Here is a 20,548-nt window from a genome sequence, read left to right on the forward strand (position 1 = left end):
GAAATACTGCTGAATACATTGTTCCCATGTAAGACAGATACAATGTACGTGTGTGTTAGAGGCTCTGCATGGTAGTTAAGAATATTTAACTCTGTTTGGCCCAACATTTCCCAAACATCTTTGATCATCCAGATTTTTCCATTTCTGCAATACTAGCATTCTGCTGAACACACTTTGGGAAATGCTTTAGGAACTACAAGTAAATCCACACGCTAACAGAATGAGGGTGGCAAGAAAATTAGTAGATGAGGCTAGAGAAATGACAGAGCCAGTTCAGAAAGGGCTTTATGAGCTAAGCTAATGAGTTTCAGCTTTATCCTGAAAATGATAGGGAACTAGTAAGAGTTTTCATCAAGGGTGTGACATTGTCACACCATCAGATCTGTGCTTTAGTAAAGTTTCTTTAGCAGCAGCTTGAAAAGTACATTTGTGATGATTTTAGATACTACAGTATGCAGTAAAACCAGGTGAAGAGTGAGAATGAAACCATGAGATCTCTCTCTCTCTCTCTCTCTCTCTCTCTCTCCCTCCCTCCCTCCCTCTATTTTTTTTTTTTTTTTTTTTTTTTTTTTAGGTGGGTGCAGCTCATAGTGGCCCATGAGGGGATCGAACTGGCAACCTTGGTGCTCCCAGCACCACGCTCTAACCAACTGAGCTAACCAGCCACTCCCACAGAGAGGAAAGAATGGAGTTGAAAGATACTCAATGTGGATGCTAAGTTTTGTTTTGTTTTTTTAAAGATTATCAAAAATCATTCATTTTTTATTTGTTTTGTTTCTTTTGTTTTTGCTTAAATAACAAGAATATGGCAGTGCCATTTGCCAAGCTATTCATTACAGGAACAAGAACAGGTTTTCTAGAAAATATGCTTTCTATTTTGAACAAGTTGTATTAAAGGTACTCTTCAGATCTTTAGCAGCCTAGGGAAGCTGTGTAATTGGCAGGCAATTAGTTTCACATATCTGAGGATCAGCGGAGCTCTAGGAGAGAAGTGAATAACTGAGAATCATCATTGTGTTTTAAATAATTGTAGGATGAGGAAAACCACGCAGCTATATCTAGAACAAGATGATCTAAAGCCCCGGAGCACACAGCAGTATTGAAGCAATATAGTAAATGAAGACCCCCAAAGGGGGTAAGAGGGGTCTGTAAAGAAATAATCAGAGAAAGGAGAAATAAGGAAGATAAATTTTCAGTAGACCAAACTGCAGGAAGAGAGACCAATTAGGTCCAATAATAATCTAGGCAGGAGATGAATGATGGCTGAAATGAAGAGTTGCAGTGGAATTTGACACTAGGGAAATGCAAAATAAATCCACAATGTGATACCACTATACAGTTATTAGAATGTCTACGATTAAAAAGGCTGAATATACCAAGGTCTGGCAAAGATGTGGAGCAACTAGAACGCTTATACACTGCTGATGAGGGTGTAAAATGATACAGCCACATTGGAAAATAGGTTGGCAGTTTCTCAAAAGGTTAAATATACAACTACCATGGTACCATGTTTCCCCCAAAATAAGACCTAACCGGAAAATAAGCCCTAGCATGATTTTTCCAGAGGACATCCCCCAAACATAAGCCCTAATGTGTCTTTTGGAGCAAAACTTAGTATAAGACCCAGTCTTATTTTCGGGGAAACACAGTATTTATCTAAGACACATGAAAGCCTATATCCATGCAAAGTTTTGCACCAGAATATTCATAGCACCTTTATTTGTGATGCTAAAAACAAAAAAAAACCCTCAAACATTCATAACATTTATCCATAGGTGAATGGGTATACAAATTGTTGTATACCACACAATGGAATACTATCTAGCAATAAAAACAATGAACTTTTTCTTAAATTAAAGTTTATTGGGGTGACAATTTTAGTGCAGTCACATAGGTTTCAGGTGTACAATTCTGTAATACATCATCTATACATCACATTGTGTGTTCACCACCCAGAGTCAGTTCTCTTTCTAGCACCGTATATTTGAACAATGAACTTTTAATATGCACATAAAGTGAATGAATATCAAAATAATTATTCTGAGTGAAAGAAAGCAGACAAAAAAGTACATTCATATAAAATTATATGGAAAATGCAAACTCACCTATAGTCGTAGCGGATAGAGGCTACTTGTAGATGGAGTTAGGTAGGGAGGGGCAGGAAGGATGACAAAGGGGCATAAAGGAACATTTCAAGTGATGGATATGTTCATTTTCTTGATTGTGGTGATGGTTTCATGGATGTTTACATATCTCAGAACTTGTTGATTTGGGTGAATTGTACTATGTCAATTATACTTGGGTAAAACTTTTTAAAAATAGGACAGATATTAGAGTTATTTAGGAGATTAAATTATTGATTAATTCAAAATGGAATGGTGAGTAGAACGTTAGGATGACTCTGTAATTTAGAAGAATGGGTGTGTGTCATAGTGCCCCCAAATAATACAGATCTGGGTGTAAAAAGAATCATTTTGATTTGGAATATGCTTAGTTTAAAATACTATGGAGGTATAGAGATGATGGTGTCTCACCTGTTGAGTGTGGACTGTTAGGCAAAAATCAGGTTCAGGCATGTATATTTCTGAATTGTTAACATATAGTAAGCAGATACAATCTGGAGTTTACTCAAATCATCAATAACCTGAGAAGTGGCCAAATGAAGACACGTTAGGGAACATAAGCATTTCAGAAGTGTTCAAAGAAGTAGGTCTCAGGGCAGGATACCGAGAATGAAGTTGGAAAGCTCAGTGGAGCTGGAGAGGTTGGCATTGTGGAAGCCAAAAGAAGAAACTTCCTAGAAGGAAGGAAATGTTAACAATATCAAATACTGCAGAGACGTGGACTGAGATAAGGACCACAAGGATCCCATTGGGATTGGATGTAGAGAGGTCACTTGGATGTTAGGGAGATCAGATTCCATAGCTAGGAGAGGGATAGGAATTCAAATAAGCCTTCAGCAATGTGGGGCATTGCTCCTTTTCAGGGACCAGATTAGTTATTTTGTATTAATCTCAACTAGTCTGTAAAAGCACTGTCCCTTGAAATTCAAATGCCTCCTTCAGGAGGCATTCTCCACCTTCTCTGAGAGTCAGTTAATTGAACCATAGTCTACTGCGTACTAATAAAGAGTGCCAGATCCCCCATGTACGTTGAAAGGGACATAAGATGGAGAAAGATCCTTTAGATTTTCAATGGACTAAGAGAGAGAAGAAAAGAATTACCAAAGTAAAAACAATTTGTTTTGTTTTGTTTTTTAAACTTTTATTTATTTTAAGTGTGGCTTTCCAAGATCCATCCGCTGAAGTCAAGTAGTTGTTTCAATCTAGTTGTGGAGGGCTCAGCTCACATTGGCCCATGTGGGGATCGAACCAGCAACGTTGTTGTTCAGAGCACAGTGCTCTAACCAACTGAGCTAACCAGACACCCCAAAACAATTTGTTTATAACAACTCAGCATTGATTATAAAATGCTGGTTAAGCCCTTACCTGGGTCTAGTACTTAATAAAACCATTTTTCCCCTGCTTACCTATAAATAATGTCTGAAATTTTATGTTAATAGCTGTTCTGTAAGGGAAAAGAAGTAGGGCAAGAAATAAAAGCAAGTGTTAGCATTTCATTGTGGTACCCGCTTCATCACTATCACTCATGAAGGATAAAGCCTTTCCTTTAAATCAGTAAAAATATGCCATCCTGTGTCTCTCTGCCAGAGTTAACACTTGGGCCAGTGAGTTTCAGCTCAATTGTGTTTTTGCTCTTTAATCAGTTTTTCTTAGAATGACTTCTAAAAATGCATATATTCAGTCAGAGAGAAGGAGGAAAACTACCTCTAGTCACGAGCTTGTCTCAGATAGAGGCAGAATCTCATTTTCAGAGACACCATTGAAATATGTGCCAGGTCTGTCGAAAGAGGCTATTTCCATGTTACAGTCAACGGCCCAGTATGAAAACTTCATTGTTGACCTGGATAAAAAAGAAATATGTATGAAAAAGTCTTGAAAACAGTTCTGTTGTTTTTGTTTTTATCTTCTAAACCATTTTGTAAGGTTTTATTTTTTTAATTTAATTTTACTATTAGTTTCCAGTGTACAAAACAACATAATGATTAGACAATCACACCCCTCACAAAGTGATAACTCCATCAAATCTACTACCCCTCTGACGTTGTACATAGCTATTATAATACCATTGTGTATTCCCTATGCTGTACTTTACATCCCGTGATTATAACTATACACACACATACACACACACGGTGCCAAAAAACTGTATATACTTTTAAGAAAGGAAAAAAACTATTAAAATTGTAATACTCAGTGTCTACCAGTAACAAAAGATGAATACGGGTCACATTTGAATTCTACAATTACAAGAGGTGCTCAAAGTGGTTATCATCAGTGTCCAGACACTTCTGATTACGGCAAACTACTGCTTGAGCAATGCTGACCAAAGCGTCCAAGTGTCCACTTGTATCACCGCGCATGCCATTTCAATTTCTTTCTGAAGTACAGCAAGTGTAGCCGGTTTTCTACCATACCCCTTTAAGATCTCCCATAAGTAGAAGTCAAGGAGTGTTAAGTCAGAAGAATGTGGGGGAAACTCAGCCGCACCTCTTCATCCTATCCATTGTCCTTGCCAATTCTCATCGAGGTAAGCTCTTACGTCTCGGTAGAAGTGCAACGACAACTGGGCAAACTGTGCTTCCACTATGCTCTTTGACTGTCCTTCCTGTCGCATGGTGAGTCTAGCATTCGATTGTTTAATGCCATCTGTTGAGCGGACATTGCTACCTTAATTCAATTCAACTTTGAAAAGTAATACATAGATAACAGCTCTTAAAACGTGTACACATTTTTTTGGCACCCTAACTATATAATTTCAATACTATTTTATATTAGTTTCAGGTGTACAGCACAGTGGTTAGGCATTTATATTATCTATGCAGTGATCCCCCCAATAAGTCCAGTACCCATCTGACACTATGTAGTCTTTACAACATTATTGTTTACATTCCCCATACTGCATTTCACATCCCTGTGACAGTTTTTTTTTTTCAATTTTAGCCACCAGTCACAACAAAACAATATGTGTGTATGAAATTAATATGTGTATAAAAGTAATTAAATTTTAAAATCCTCCTTTGCTCAATATTTTTAATAGGACAATTATTTTTTAGGGTTTGTTGTTGTTTGTTTATTTTTATAAAACTCTATTTGAGGATTTGAGGTCTTAATTGGTTTGGATGTTTTATTTTGGTCTTTTTTAAAGGCAATTGTGTTTGGTTTTATTGACAATGCTTCCTTATGGAATGGAACGGCTACAGATTACAGTGGAACTTTAGATTTGATATTTCTGTTTCTTTTCCAAACAATACTCTTCTAAAAGATAATGAGCTGGGGGGAAATAACAATGTTCCATGGTCAAATAAATTTGGGAAATACTTCTTGCTCTATGTCGCTCTGTTGGAGCATCACATTGCATATTAGCATGTTGAAAGATCTGGGCAGCCATACAACTAAGATATAGCAAGTGTGCCAAAAAATATATGCACATAACTTGTATTCATCTTTTGTTATTGGTATATATTGAGTACTACAATTTTAATATAGTTTTTCCTCTCTTAAAATGTGTATACATTTTTTTGGCTCCCTTTGTATGTGAAGCCATTAAAGTCAGAGTCTAAGCAAATATTATAGTGAGAAAGCACATCATTTAGTAAGAATCTAGCTTGATTCTTCAGAATAAAGGGGAGGATCAATGAGAGAAGGGGGTCCCCATTCGCTTTCTGAGCAAAGCAGTTTAAACAGAGAAGTACCTGTCTTTTTTCCTTTTCCTTTCTATTTCTGAATTCATGTCCTCATCATATAGAAATACCTTTAAGACCTAGACATGAAGACTGTACCTCTCTCACAACACTCAGCATCTTCCATCAAAATATAATTTACAGAGGACATGGGCCCCATCATCTTTCAAAAGCAAACAGTCCCATCTCTTCATTTCCATGCACGACCATCCCATCCACATAACTATGAGGATGAGCCTCAGCCCCAGTACTTCTGTGGATACTGAAATGTACAGAAGGAGCCACAGATTCAGTATATTTCTAATTAATAATCTAACTCCTCATTAGATGTTTTCTGAGTATTAGTTAATTATCTTACTTTATTTTTTTAACTATCTATATTACAGAAATCTGTCAAATGGTTGTATTACCTAAATTCTCTTTTATCTTTTATCATTTACCTAAAATTCCCTTTTATCTTGATTGGTTTGCCTTCACTGGTGTTCGGGGTATTATTCTTATGCTCTCTTTGTGAATAGTTTAATAATATATCTTATTAATGTTGTTACTGCAGTAATTAAATAGCAGTGATGATATAGATGTGGTTGGTATTGCTCATATAAAGTGTTAAACTTTCTCCTTTACAGCCAACATATCAATTATAGACATAGATACTGACCAGGAGGAGATCATAACAACTTCATCTTCTGGAAACAATTTTGGTCTTGACTTGAAAGCAGATGACAAAATATACTTTGGTGGTTTGCCAACACTGAGAAACTTGAGGTAATTCAGTGCATTTTTAGAGCTAAGGATTAAGTTTTAATTAAATGACCACTATCCTCACTGAAGTTCTGAAGTTTAATTACAACAGGAATGTCATATAACCTTTAGTTGCAGAGGCCTAATCAAAAAAATCATGTTGCGTGTTAGAACAACACCAGGATTTAGAAACCAAAGGAGTAATTTGAAATCTTTGTCGAAGAGATGGATTAGAATCACTGTTTCCCGTATATTCACCTGATGAAAAGAATTATAAAAGTAATTAAAGGTGGAAACTACAGTTGGATGTGGGTCTTTTAATTGCTGTTCTTCTTGCACATTCACTGGAGATAATGGCACTCTGACATTGCTTAGTGTTCTGAAAATTAGTGTTCCAGGATGCTGCAAGTAAAACCTATTTTCTTGCTAAGCATTAGCATGATAATGGTGTATTGGAGCTTTCCCATATGCCTAGTGCTAAAGCTATATTAATTATTCTCATGCCCATGCCAACATTTTTTTTTTCGACTTTATATATGTTTTTTTCAGATTACAGGATAGGGAGATATATTTAGCTCATAGTTGAGTTAGTTCAAAAAATTAATACAAGTAACTAAAAAATGTTAGAAAATATTTCATGTGATATTTAATTAATTTACTGCTTGTTCTAAAACATCTTATAATAAATTAGTTATAGGGTAGTCAACGCTTAATAAATGTTAATAGAATTTAATTGAAATGAATGAATTGGTTTGGTTAAACCCTAAGAATTCAATACAAAGAGAGGCTACCATGCTTTTAATGTTTGTTTTATTTAGTTAGTTTTTACTGGTTAAGAAAAAGTCCTGTTTAAGTATTTCTACTCTAAAAAGACATGTTACAAATGGAAGGGTCTCAGAATAACCAAAAAAATATGGTAAGCAATTATTTACATATTTCCCAAATGAAACTTCAGTCTCATTTTGTGATAGCTAGCATACAGACTTAGATTTACTCTTCTCCCTCTATCTAAACTCATAGACCAGGCAACTGTGTAATTACAAGTCTTTCAATGGTATTAGGTTGGTCAAAAGTACTTGCCGTTTAAAAAGTTAAAAATAATTGCAAAAATAGCAATTACTTTTTCACCAACCTCTAAATTGATCTGTAAGTTGATAAGCTTCATGGTGCAGATAAACTGGCTCAGCATTTATCTACATTATAAGGTATTTGCATTAGGAATATAGATTTAAAGGATCTGGTCAGAAAAATTGTGCAGATCAAATGTATTTGAATAATGACATTGTTATTCATTCAAATGTGTCAGTTGAGCATCTGCTATGTGCTGGACACCATATAAATAGTAAGGATACAGCAGTTGTTCACGTCTAAGATTTACTTTGCAAAATCATTAACTGAATTCTCTATGAGTGAATTAAATATAATAAAAATAAGGCTATCCAAGCATACCTTCATTTATTCTATTGATGAGTTGGTTTTAATTACCATAAAGTGATATTTAGGAATTATGTATAAAGTTGTATATGTTGACTTTATTGAGATGAATATATTATTTTGCAAATTAATCTAATGAGTCTTTATTGCGAAGACGTTTTTACTTTCACAGTATAGCGTTTTATAAATATAATTTTATGGTATGGCACATTATTTTAAAATAATCTTTAGACATATTTTGACTAATCAAGAAACTGTACATTCATGGTTAGCTGTTATTTTGCCCACAGACAGGATCTTAATATGATAAAGTACAAAAGATGTGGTAAATATAAAAGATTTTACATATGTTAAGTTTAAGCTGTTTGAGAAGCAATATTTGTAAGCTACTTATAAATACTACAGCATAGCAACATTTTTCCATTCATAAGATTGAGAGAAATGAGTACTTTAAATTAATATTCCAAAATAAAAAAATTTCCAATAAAATAATGGAGGAAATAGTCATCGTTAGATTCTAATTTCACTGTCATTAAGGGCACATGTCTGTTTTCTGTGCTGTCGATTTTTAAATTCCTTTCCTTTGAAGATCCCTGTGAGGTACTTTTTTAGAAATATTTACGATTAAAGTTCATTGTTTTACTAAGTGAAAATATAATTATAAATAAATTATGTTTTGTTTTGTTTTTCTCTTCCCTTTGACCTAGTATGAAAGCAAGGTAAAATTTAAATTCATGCATGTTTTCTTCAAGTGCATGGGTTGGGTAAATGGGGCTTCTTAGATAAAGCAGCGGTGCAGAAACAGAGAGACACCTATGCAGCTTTATTCATAGTATGTTCCATGAGCAAGTAATGCATTCTGGGATAGTTTCCACGCTGCCCATTGCTTACAAAGATGCTGCTGCTTATCCACCATCAAATGGACTGCCATTGGACTCATTCCACCAGCTGTGATGACGGATTTGCTCTGCTTATTTGTTCCACTGCCTGCGCATAGTGCCCCCTGGTGCACACACTGAGCAGCACACACGCAAATGGCAGCTGGTCAGGTTTTTGGGCACAATGTAGTTCTGGGGAACAGAGAGCCAAGCGGTCTCTGAGGTTGAGTCCCGGACTCTGATCTCTCATACCTTGCTATCTGCTGAAAAATCAACCTGTGCTCCCACATGCTTACCATTGCCTTGTTGCTTTTTGCAAGACTACAAATATGCAAACATTTACACGGCCCTTGCACCTCTTGGCAAAGCTGCTGATTTCTTGCCATGTTTATTTAGAATTAGCTCTGGATCCAGATAAAAGGAATTTCTGGAAATTCTATGTTTACTACAAGTGTTTGCATTTAACAGTAAAGAAGTTTGCAGACAGTCCCCTAGCTTCACAGGAGCATTTTGATTCCTATTTACATGAAAGCTTTGAGCAGCAGGCCTCTGTCAGTGGTCGATTAAACCCCAGAGATGTGCAGGCTGGCTCACGCTGGCTAGAGCTCAGGCCTGGCATTTCGGTATTTCAGAGCCTAACCATGCCATATTTCTGGAAAGGAGATAAGCTGAATTGGTCCAACAAAATTTTAAAGGAAAAACCAGACTTTTCATGCCAGAAATTAGAATACTATGTAGAAATGAAAGTTAAAAAAAAAAAATCCAAGTTGTTTTTATCACGATACAGTTATGAGATCCGTCTTGCTGTTTGCTGAGTTGGCTAAAAGGCAGAGACTGGCTTTCAATGGAAGTATATGATAATAAACTCTGGCATGACACTGTGTAGCTTTGTAACTTTGCCTTTGAGGCAAACAAAGCAAATAGAGGCCTGTGCTTACCATTAGGAGTTTGATCACCATATGTGGTTGTTTATCCCCTGTGATTTCTATAACATTGAGCTGGCTAAATCATTGTCTTTTGAAATGGTTGTATTTCCATAAAACAGTGAAATATGTAACTTGTAGGAATGATTTACTTTATTGATAAGCTCTCAGAAAAAAAAATTGTGGTAAATCAGCCTTCCTCTAAAGAAAAATATGGAAACAAATGAACACTGCAAATAAAATTCACCTATTGCCTCCCTTTACACAATAAGAATATAAGCAAGAGTCTCAGCTTCTAGTTGGGCATGTTATACATAATCAACTAAAACAGAAGGATAAGACCTTGGCAACAAGGGGAAATGATCAGATAAAATGATCAGTTCCAGAGAGAGAGGAAAAAATAGAAAAAATACCTGGCATGACATAAATCACTCACTATATACACAGCGAGGATCTGATTTGCTTTCCCACCTGTTTTTCCTCATGTGTTTTTTAAAACAACATAAAAAGGGAATCCTGGCATCATGGCACAATGTGGGGAGAATTAATCATTATCCCAAGAAATATAATATTTTGGTGTTGATTGGACAGTTTTTACAGATGCAGCAATATATTATTTTTTTTTCTATCCTTGTACACCTGCATTATCCAATATGGTAGCCACTAACTACAGTGGAGATTTAACTTTGAATTAAATAAAATTAAATAATAATATTCAGTTTGTCATTCACATAAGCTACATTTCAAGTGTTGATGGTGACCTGTGGCTAAATAACTATTGATTGGACAGTGCAGAACAAAATATTTCCATCATCACAGAAAATTCTGTTGGACAGCACTGCTATAGACTCAATAAAGAAGTGTCATCATTATTGACAGCCTGCTAGCTTACGTTTATTGAGCACTTATTGTGTGCTAGCATGTTTATCCATTTTAAAGAGTTAGTGAGCAAAATGTATGCATGCAAGTGTAGTTAGGGTATAGAAGACATTTTCAATTTTATTGGAAAAACTAAAATATGTTTTGTGCCTTTGGCTGCTTTATTTTGTTATTGCTCCAATATAGAATAAGAACTTTGGGGTCAATCTGTAAATCCAATTTTAAAGTATCTTTTTTTAGACTACGTAAATAAAATAAAAAAAAGTTTCTTAGGCTTTTTTGTTTTTAGTTAAAAAGCTTTAAAGAGAAATATAATATTATCTTTTTCTTCAGCTACCACCCCTAACTTGTCTACCACCCCTAACTTTGTCTCAATGACAAAAATGTTTTATTTTCAAAATAACTATTTCCACACTTTTTTCCGAAATTTTGAGGAAGATTTTATTTAACTTCTTTTGGTATGTGGTTTGATTATGCTGCCTGCACAATTGTCTGCTCTTTGGTGCGGAAAGAAGGTACAGTTCATTATGCATATGATGAGCCGAAGAAGTCAGTTAATTCCTGTACCTTGTAGTATTTACATGCTGTGGGTGAGATTGTTTTTTTTAAGGAGAGGTAGAAGAACTCCATAAAAATTCCTTCTGCAGGCTGGTATTAACGTCCACTGAATCCAGTCAGTAGATTATGGAAGCATAGTTTGCTGGGTACACGTGTGCACAGTTTGAGAAATGTGTGCCTGTCTGTGTGTCAGTTTGCTCTGTATGGATTGTGTCCAGTGGTCGCAGACGCTGTACTGCCCTTGCCGGAATAATGTTGCTTTTGTTTTCTTTGTAAATTTTCAACAGGCCAGAAGTAAATTTGAAGAAATATTCTGGCTGCCTCAAAGATATTGAAATTTCAAGAACTCCATATAATATACTCAGTAGCCCTGATTATGTTGGTGTTACCAAAGGATGTTTCCTGGAGGTTGGTTTGTTTTTATTGACTTCCTAAATGCATTCATATCAGATTTCACTTACTCATTTGGGTGTTCTTACAGGGACCAGTCCCTTGTTAATATGTTTTAAATTCTGACTGACCCTACTCTTAACTAGGTGTAAATGATAAAGCAAGATTGAAGCACTACTATAAATTACTATAATCAATTGAACTTAGAAAACATTATTATGAAGACCCAAAACTGTGAGCCAATTTCCCATATGTATACTACTTCATAGCACAGCTTTTCAATAGTCTTCTCTTTTCTGGTTCTCTCTTCCTTTCCAGTGATGGTAATTTTCCTCATGTTTATCATTTGTTTTAGATTTATCATAGCTTTAAGTATTATACCTAGGCGTTTACACAAATAGTTAGTAATAATTCAAACCGTAATCATTAGTGCATAGCATCTTGTCTACGGCTTGGAAGTCAAACTTCCCTTTCTTTGAAAATGACTGGAAACCATCTACAAAGACTGGTCTTTAACATGATTTCAAAGTCCCTTGTTTTCAGGTATCTTCAATATCTTCTCATTGCTGCCAAAGCAGCCCAGCAGCCCACTGATTCTACTTGACAATTCTGATTCTTCGATAGGGGCTGAACTACTTCAGAGAGAAATACACAGGTCCGAGCTCTGCTCTCTTAAAATATCTGTAAGCAAGAGCCAACAGTCATCAGCAAATATTAGTGAGAATTTTATCTGAATTCTGAAATTGACAAGTTTCTTCAAAAAAGAAAATGTTATATATACCATATTTATAAATTTTAATTACCCTGATATGGCACAACTATTCATTTTAGCTACTTCCTCCAATTAAAATTATTTTAAAGCATCACAAGGGAACATGAATAGCAAACACAAAAAGAAAAAGTGAATCCACCAATGAGACATCAGGTTTAAAGACTGGAACAGAACTTTCAGGGTCTTTATTGTGCTAAGTTACAGGCTCCAATTTGGAATTAGACACAGACATCCATCCTGAGCAGTTTAGGAATAAGGAAAAAGGAAATGCATAATTCAGGACAGAGTCTCCAAGAATCCATAGTGACGTCTTTAAGTTTTACTGACAGTTTTACTCTACCAAAGCTTAACTCTCATCCACATACAAAAAAATATATATACATGAGGATGGAAAATTGTCCAGAGAATGAATAGCCTATATGAGTGGAAATGATGACTCTGTAAAGGAACTTTCCAGTAACCAGGAATTATTTTTTGCAACTAAAATATGAGGTAGAAATTTGATGTGGATAAATATTGAAAATATCTGTGCAGTAGTTTTATCTAAACTATCTAAAACTCTATGATTTTAATATTAGAATAGGAAGTAGATTATATATTTTATAACACTTATGTCACTTAACTGGGTGGGCCTGAAACATTGTGAGGAAAAATATCCTGCATTAAAGGATTCCTTACTTCGACTCCAGCAAAATTCAGGCCTTTTATTTTATTGTTTTTAAAGATTTTTATTAAAATATAGCTAGCATACAATATTATCTTAGTTTCAGGTATCCACTGTAGTTATTCAACAGTACCCACCTAGCACTATACAGAGTTATTACCACATTATTAATTATTTTCCCTATGCTAAAGATAGATGGGAGGGGGTTGGGGGCCGGGTGAAAAAGGTGAGGGGATTAAGAACTACAGATTGGTAGTTACAAAATAGTCATGGGGATACAAAGTACAGGGAATATAGTCACTAATATGGTAATAACTGTGTATAGTGCCAGATGGTACTAATCAGGGAATCACTTCCAAAATTCAGGCCTTTTAAAATGAGCATTTTAAACACTCTAAATGCCCAACTACATGGGTTTGCTTAAATAAATCCTAGCACATTCATACAATAGAATGTCCTCCCGCCATTAAAAATGATGATGTGATCTGTGATGACTGACAGAGAGCAGTCTCCCACATATGTCATGAAACAAAGAAGTTACAAATGAACATGCCCGTCCTGGTCCAATTTATATATGGACAGCAGGAGTGAGGAAGTAGGCTAGGTTGTGAAAGACAAATGAGTGAATATATGCAACAATGAGTTAATGAATCAATTATAAAGACTAGTTGCTTCTACACAGCTTTGAGATGGGGATATGATTTTTATTTTCTCCCATTTGTACTTTGTCACTGTCTAAAATGTTACTGTTTTAATATATGATCAGCCAGGACACTTTCATCTTGAGAAGAAAACTGGACTATGAAATGTTTGGTTCATTTTTTTTTTTTTAATTTGGAATTTAAAAAAATTTCCCTAGAGTATATTTATGCATTTGATAGCAGTGAGCATTTTACCGTGGGCTCATCACTGAGGAAGAATGCACGCAGAGACCATGGTCAGACTCAGCTGTAAAACAAATAGTCGACTGAGCGTAATCAAGGGATTAATTACAGTTTTCAAGGGAGATTTTGCAAGATAGATTTAAACCAAAAGAAAATTTTATCTATCGATGGTAATCTTCTCTATTTTAAATCAAAAGTTCTAGAATAAAAACAGAGGCCAGAATTTTTGTTTTAACCCAAACTGCTCAAAAAAAAATTCAGTTAGAGCTGGAAACAGGGTTTCTTCAGCTGCTCTTAAGCTCTCTTTGTGACTACGGGTTTCCATGCTTTCTAAAACTACAATGTATTCCATAACATTGAGCTCATTGAGGAGGGTGAGTGAGGTGGAGAAATTAATTTAAATTTTCATTTCTAATTCCTCCTTGGCTTCTCTCCCTTTGCCTACAGAATGTTTACACAGTTAGCTTCCCCAAGCCAGGTTTTGTGGAGCTGCCCCCTGTGCCAATTGATGTGGGAACAGAAATCAACCTGTCCTTCAGCACCAAGAATGAATCTGGGATCATTCTCTTGGGAAGTGGAGGGACACCAGCACCACCCAGGAGAAAACGAAGGCAAACTGGACAGGTACCCTCACTCCAGTTAATAATGCATTTTCCCTAATGCTAATGGAACGCAATTATTATTTAAAGAGATTGGTGAGGCACTTTTTAAGGTTTATAAATTGCTTTTATATTTTTAGATTCGCATTATTTGTTTTTGCTCTCATCTTCTTAGGGCAATTATCTCCACTAGGATTTTCCTGTTGCTCAATTCCAGGTGCAGTCACACTTATATTCACACCTATATTGCATATGGGTTTATCATACGTGTGTGTGTGTGTGTGTGTGTGTGTGTGTGTGTGTGTTCATTCCTAGGAATATTTTTCAGCCATTAAAAGGATGACATTTTGTCATTTGCAACAATATGGATGGACCTCGAGGGCATTATGCTAAGTGAAATAGGTCAGACAGAGAAAGACAAAACCGTATGATCTCAATTATGTTTTGAATCTTTTTTTTTTTTAGATTTTATTGGGGAAGGGGAACAGGACTTTATTGGGGAACAGTGTGTACTTCCAGGATTTTTTCCAAGTCAAGTTGTTGTCCTTTCAATCGTAGTTGTGGAGGGCACAGTTCAGCTCCAGGTCCAGTTGCTGTTGCTAGTTGCAGGAGGCGCAGCCCACCATCCCTTGCAGAGTCGAACTGGCAACCTTATGGTTGAGAGGATGCACTCCAACCAACTGAGCCATCTGGGAGCTCAGCGGCAGCTCAGCTGAAGGTGCCGTGTTCAATCTTAGTTGCAGGGTCCCTTGCGGGAGTCGAGGAGTCGAACCAGCAATCTTGTGGTTGAGAGCCCAATGGCCCCTGTGGGAATTGAACTGGCAGCCTTTGGCATTAAGAGCACGGAGTTCCAACTGCCTGAGCCACCGGGCCGGCCCTATATGTTGAATCTCATAGATATCGATAACAGATTGGTGGTTGCCAGAGACAGTGGGTGGAGGACAGGTGAAATGGGTGAAGGGGATCCAAAGGTACAAACTTCCAGTTATAAAACAAGTCATGGGGATATAGTATACAGCATGGCAAATATAGTTAGTAATACTACATTGCTTATTTGAAAGTTGGTAAGAGAGTAGATCTTAAAAGTCCTCATCACACAAACAAAAAATAATAATTCTGTAATTTTGTGTGATGATGGATGTTAACTACATTTATTATGGTGATCATTTTGCAATATATACAAATATCAAACCATTATGCTGTATACCTGAAACTACTACAATGTTGTATGTCAATGATTCCTCAAAAAGAAAAAAAAAGAAGAGGTAGAAAGAGGGCTCTTCTCCATGTACAGGCACCGAGGAAAGGCCATATGAGAACACAGTGAGAAGGCGGCTGTTTGCAATCTAGGAGGAGGGTTTACACCACTACCTGATCTACTGGCACCCTGATCTCAGACTTCCAGCCTCTAGAACTATGAGAAAATAAATTGATATTGTTTAGGCATGATGATGATGATGATTTTAAAACAGCAAGGGAATAAAATTCGTGTTAGTGGTTACTTCTAAAATGAGAAAACTGGGGGATGGGATGGGGAAAAAGCTCACAAGAGGTACTTCTTAATCTAAGTGGCTAAGAATTTTCAGATATTCATTGAATTGTAAGTTGTAGACATAGCTGCATCATTTACATATATGTTCCTTATATTGTGAGGAATGTGTCAAATAGTCATAATAAAAAAATCTTTTTTGAAGAGTAGAGGGAGAGGTGTTATTTTATCTCATTCTTTACTGCATATAAGCACTGAATACATATAAAATATAAATGCTGTCCTAAATTCTTTATCTTTTAATCCTAAAAGATAAAATTGTTTTCTCGCTCTTCCAAATCATAAGCTAATTATAGTAAGAGAACCAAGATCGTACATTCTGAAATAGATTTCCACTAAAGGATATTTATTTCCTAGGTCATTATCAAATAATTAAGCACCAACTATTGGGTCCCAATTTCTTTTCATCAGGACTAAATAAACTTGAATGGCCAGCTTTCAGGATAGTTCTTAATATAGAACATGATCCTATTAAAACGAGACAATATTAAGTACGATAGCACAAAGTAAATTAGAAATAACATGTTAATGTTTCAACATTCTAATGATAATGAACACTGAGCTTTTAAAATCTCATAGTAAATACTGTCTGAAAGAGGAAACAATGGTAAATAGTTTATGTCTGTTATAGAATCAATGCTGATTAAACTGACATATTTTTCAAACTCACAGTTTTGATACCCATTGGGTTATTTATGATTATGTTCTGCTAAAAGGGTTTGAGACATCAATCAATCAATCAGCTAAGAAAAATTTTAATTGAATGAGTAGTTTGCAGTGGCACCTTTGATGGATGGTGAGCACTAATCCAATCTTGTGGACATTTTGTGTTGGACACACGGCTACAGACAATTTAGTAAATCAGTGGAGACATGATGTTTGATTGAAACCATCTCCATCACCGCAGGTGACTCGTGGAAGATTATTGTGCAGCGGTGCCCCTGTGTTCATCAGAAAGGGAGCACACGTGGAATCAGCTTTGGGACCAGGACTGCATTCAAGCTCCCTGGGGTTCATAATCTGATCTCAGAGCCACACTGGTTGCTATAGTAACAGTAGCAAGAAGAAAGCAGGCATGTTTGTGGATGAAAAATTGTCTTCCTTCCTTTCTCAATGAGGGAGACATGTTACCTGTTGGTGATAGTAATCAATTCCACCAGCTTAGAGAACAAACTAAAGTCTAAGTACTCAAAATGCCATGAGGTTGGGAGTCAGACCTGATTTCCAGAAGCTGGCTGTCCACTTGTGAATCTGAGGGAGAGGGATTTTGTGGATACCCTTTGTTTTCTGAAGGGTTTTATGAGTGAGAAACTCAACACAAGCCCAGCTGTTACCTTCAGCCTCGCAAATCTGCTTTGCAGAGACTGCGATATTACTACACCCACTTTTCACATCATCTAATAAGCAAAAATGGTAAATGATTGAAAAGCTATTTCCAGCTGCCTTCAGTATTCTGTTTAAGAAAATGTTGAGTCTTAACTTCTCGGGTAAGATCTCAGAGCCAATAAATCTGCAGTTCTGTCAGAGAACCTCTAATGCTAAGTCATAGAGGAGACTCCTCTCTAATCTTGAATAACCCTTTGCTATTGCAGGCCTATTACGCGATATTCCTGAACAAGGGCCGTCTGGAAGTGCATCTCTCCACAGGCGGACGAACAATGAGGAAAATTGTTGTCAAACCAGAGCCAAGTCTGTTTCACGATGGGAGAGAACATTCCGTTCACGTAGAGAGAACTAGAGGGTAACAATAGCGCTAGAGAACTTACTGTCATAACTAACATGTTCTCCTTTGCAGCATTCGTCTCTGACTGGGCCTTTGTGTGGATGGACATATGATGCGTCGCCAAACTATCAAATAGCTTAATTTCTTCTCCTTTATACTTCATCCTTCAGAAACCTCATTTACCTGGGCCCTTAGGAGTTCTACTCTTAACATTTTTATTCAGTGCAGTTCTCCTTTGCACCTTGGGGAAAAAGCAAATGCATCCTCTGAAGCTATAGATAAGAAAAATCTTTCCTCTGCACCTCTCAAATATTCTCTTCTCAAATAAGGTATGCACATAATGAAACACACAGAATAGCTCAGCTGGAGCCAGCAGCCTTTGGCAGCTGCTAGTTCATTCAGGTTCCAAAGCAGTGATGGCAGCTGCTTAGAAACCTGTCACAGATACAGAGCGTAGCAGCAGCTGCAGGACCTCCTGAGCCCTGGTGTGTGCATTCCTCCTCCCTGTCCCCCTCCGAGGTGTGCAGAGTCCCTGCAGAGTGGCTTCATGAAGGAGCAGAGTTGAGGGAGGGAAGGGAAAGGCTGCTGTCCTGCCATCATTGCACGCAGGCTGCCTCTGCGAGAGCACTGGCATCCCAGCCCTGAACCGGGGAGTTGGCTATAATCGTGTTATAAACTGACACTCATTCCTTGGGAATGCTTTAAACTTAGTGTATTAGGAAAGTCGTCTGTATTTTTCATCCAAATGTTATATGACAACTCAGAGAGGTAATCAGTTTAAAAGGACAATTAGAGAAAAAGAAAACAGAAGCCCAGAGACTTCAGACCTCCAAACCGGCAATCCAGTTATTAGACTGATGACCCAGAAAAGAACTGGAAACCAAATCTGATGGAACCTCAGAACACAGACAATACTTTAAATACAACGACTGTGTGGGCTCTGTAGCAATAATTCAAGTAAGCAGATGTTATTCTATAATTAAAGATTATCTAATTTTCTAATGATCCTCTTGTGCGGAAAACAGTTTCAATAAGTATTAAGAATTCCTTATCTTCTAAGTAAATGAGAAAGCTTTCCTTGGCTTATTTTATTATTATTATTATTATTATTATTATTATTATTATAATATAGAGCCTTAGGTGGTGGGCCGAATTGATACTAAGCATTATTGCAGAAGTCTACTAACTGAGATGTTTAGAAACCATGATTAAGACAATGAGGGATCGATATTTGGACAAACTAAGAACTTTTACTAATACCCAGAAAATCATAGTAGTGGTCTCTGAGGAGAAATGCAAACTGAACTTTCTCATTTGGGAATGCTCTAGAATATTGATTTTGCATGTGTAGACTACGTTTCAGGTCATTTGCCAAACTTTAATCCTTCTTATTGTGGGGAGGACATTTTAAAATCTTTAAACTTCAAAGAATTTTAATAAGTAAATGCAGATTTGGGGAGTATACTTGCCCCAAAATCATCCAAAATATGTTATTGTGTAAAGAAAGGATTCTGACATCCCAAAATGCATTGTGACGTTGTGCAAAGGTGTCCTTTTAACAGGTGTTTCTTCAAGAAGGGTATTTTAGTATGTCAACCTCACAGCTGTTGCCCATCAATCCAACCTTTATTTGATTAAGCTCAGTGGACAATACATCACTGAAAGCTGATCACTCAGTTAATTGGCCATATACACAAACAGTTTTGCCATTCGCTGTTAATTAAAGAATAATGTATTAGACATATTAGTACACAGTCACTGAACTCTGGCAAAGCAAAAACACATTTGCTACCATAATGTCTCATTCAGCACTCTAAAAGTCAAAAAAAAACAAAAAAAAAATCATCACCTATTCTTTCAACAAGTGCTACAATTCACTGATTGACCAGAGATTGCTAACGACCCTCAGAACTTCACGCAGAAACATTTTTAATGTTCCATACCTATTCTATGGCGTGCTCTGTGTCAAATACTAGAGAAAGATTAGGTCCTGTAATCATTTTAAATGTATGTGAAATCTGTATTAATATCCTTTCGGATTAGTATATATTAACTAATGTGCCCAAAATCACATAACTAGTAAATAACAGAGACAGGATTGAAACCCAGATATATATGACATGTCCATCTGTGCTCACCAACTCTTTGTTCTTACCTTTTTTGTGTGACCTCAAAGATTTGTACTATTTCATGGCAATTATGATACTCCTATTACTTAGGAAATATTTGCTTTCTCCCAACACATTTCAGACCATGAATCTCAATTATCATTTCTTTTCCTAAAACCACCTCACAAAATCATTGGATTTTTTACCAAATTGAGAGGCAAACTTTTCAAGATTGTACTTGGCCTTTTGTCTCCCCCTCTGCCTCTCTTTACCCCTCCTCCTTTAGTCTCTCCCCTTTTCTATCCCTTCACCTACAAGAATCTCACCTTATTTACTTTAATATCTAATGATGTGGTCCTCCTGTTACTCCAGCTTCTATAGCTGCTTTGCTCTCTGACCTTCTCCTGCAGTCCACGGAAGTGGCCAGTGGTTCTAACTGGACCAAAACATTTAATCCTAAGAACCTGGAGTAGATGCTTTGGCAAGTGGGTTTTTCTCCTCTGTGAGAGCGTTCTTCTTACAGGTATAAAATAAGGCTAAAATCCGCAGTTAGATATTTCAGGAATAATTTGGGGTTTCAGAATGGGATCATGATTTGAATACTGCAACACATAATTCTTTCTTACTATCCAAAATGCATTCA

The 20,548-nt window shown here is 36.4% G+C and overlaps 1 protein-coding gene across 6 annotated transcripts in view; it reads left to right on the forward strand.

Moving 5' to 3' along the window:
* Positions 1 to 20,548, forward strand: part of LAMA2 (laminin subunit alpha 2) — a 535,718-nt gene that overhangs the window by 490,542 nt on the left and 24,628 nt on the right. For 4 of the 6 annotated variants that reach the window (XM_074333565.1, XM_074333563.1, XM_074333561.1 and 1 more), the window contains 5 exons: positions 6,430 to 6,568; positions 8,686 to 8,697; positions 11,504 to 11,624; positions 14,374 to 14,550; positions 17,667 to 17,815. In XM_074333565.1, the coding sequence (XP_074189666.1) occupies positions 6,430 to 6,568; positions 8,686 to 8,697; positions 11,504 to 11,624; positions 14,374 to 14,550; positions 17,667 to 17,815 (598 nt within the window). The remainder of the gene's footprint in view (positions 1 to 6,429; positions 6,569 to 8,685; positions 8,698 to 11,503; positions 11,625 to 14,373; positions 14,551 to 17,666; positions 17,816 to 20,548) is intronic. The other 2 variants (XM_074333566.1, XM_074333562.1) reach the window with 1 other exon arrangement.

Source organism: Rhinolophus sinicus, linkage group LG05 (genome assembly GCF_036562045.2).
Source record: "Rhinolophus sinicus isolate RSC01 linkage group LG05, ASM3656204v1, whole genome shotgun sequence".
NCBI classification, from domain to species: Eukaryota; Metazoa; Chordata; class Mammalia; order Chiroptera; family Rhinolophidae; genus Rhinolophus; species Rhinolophus sinicus.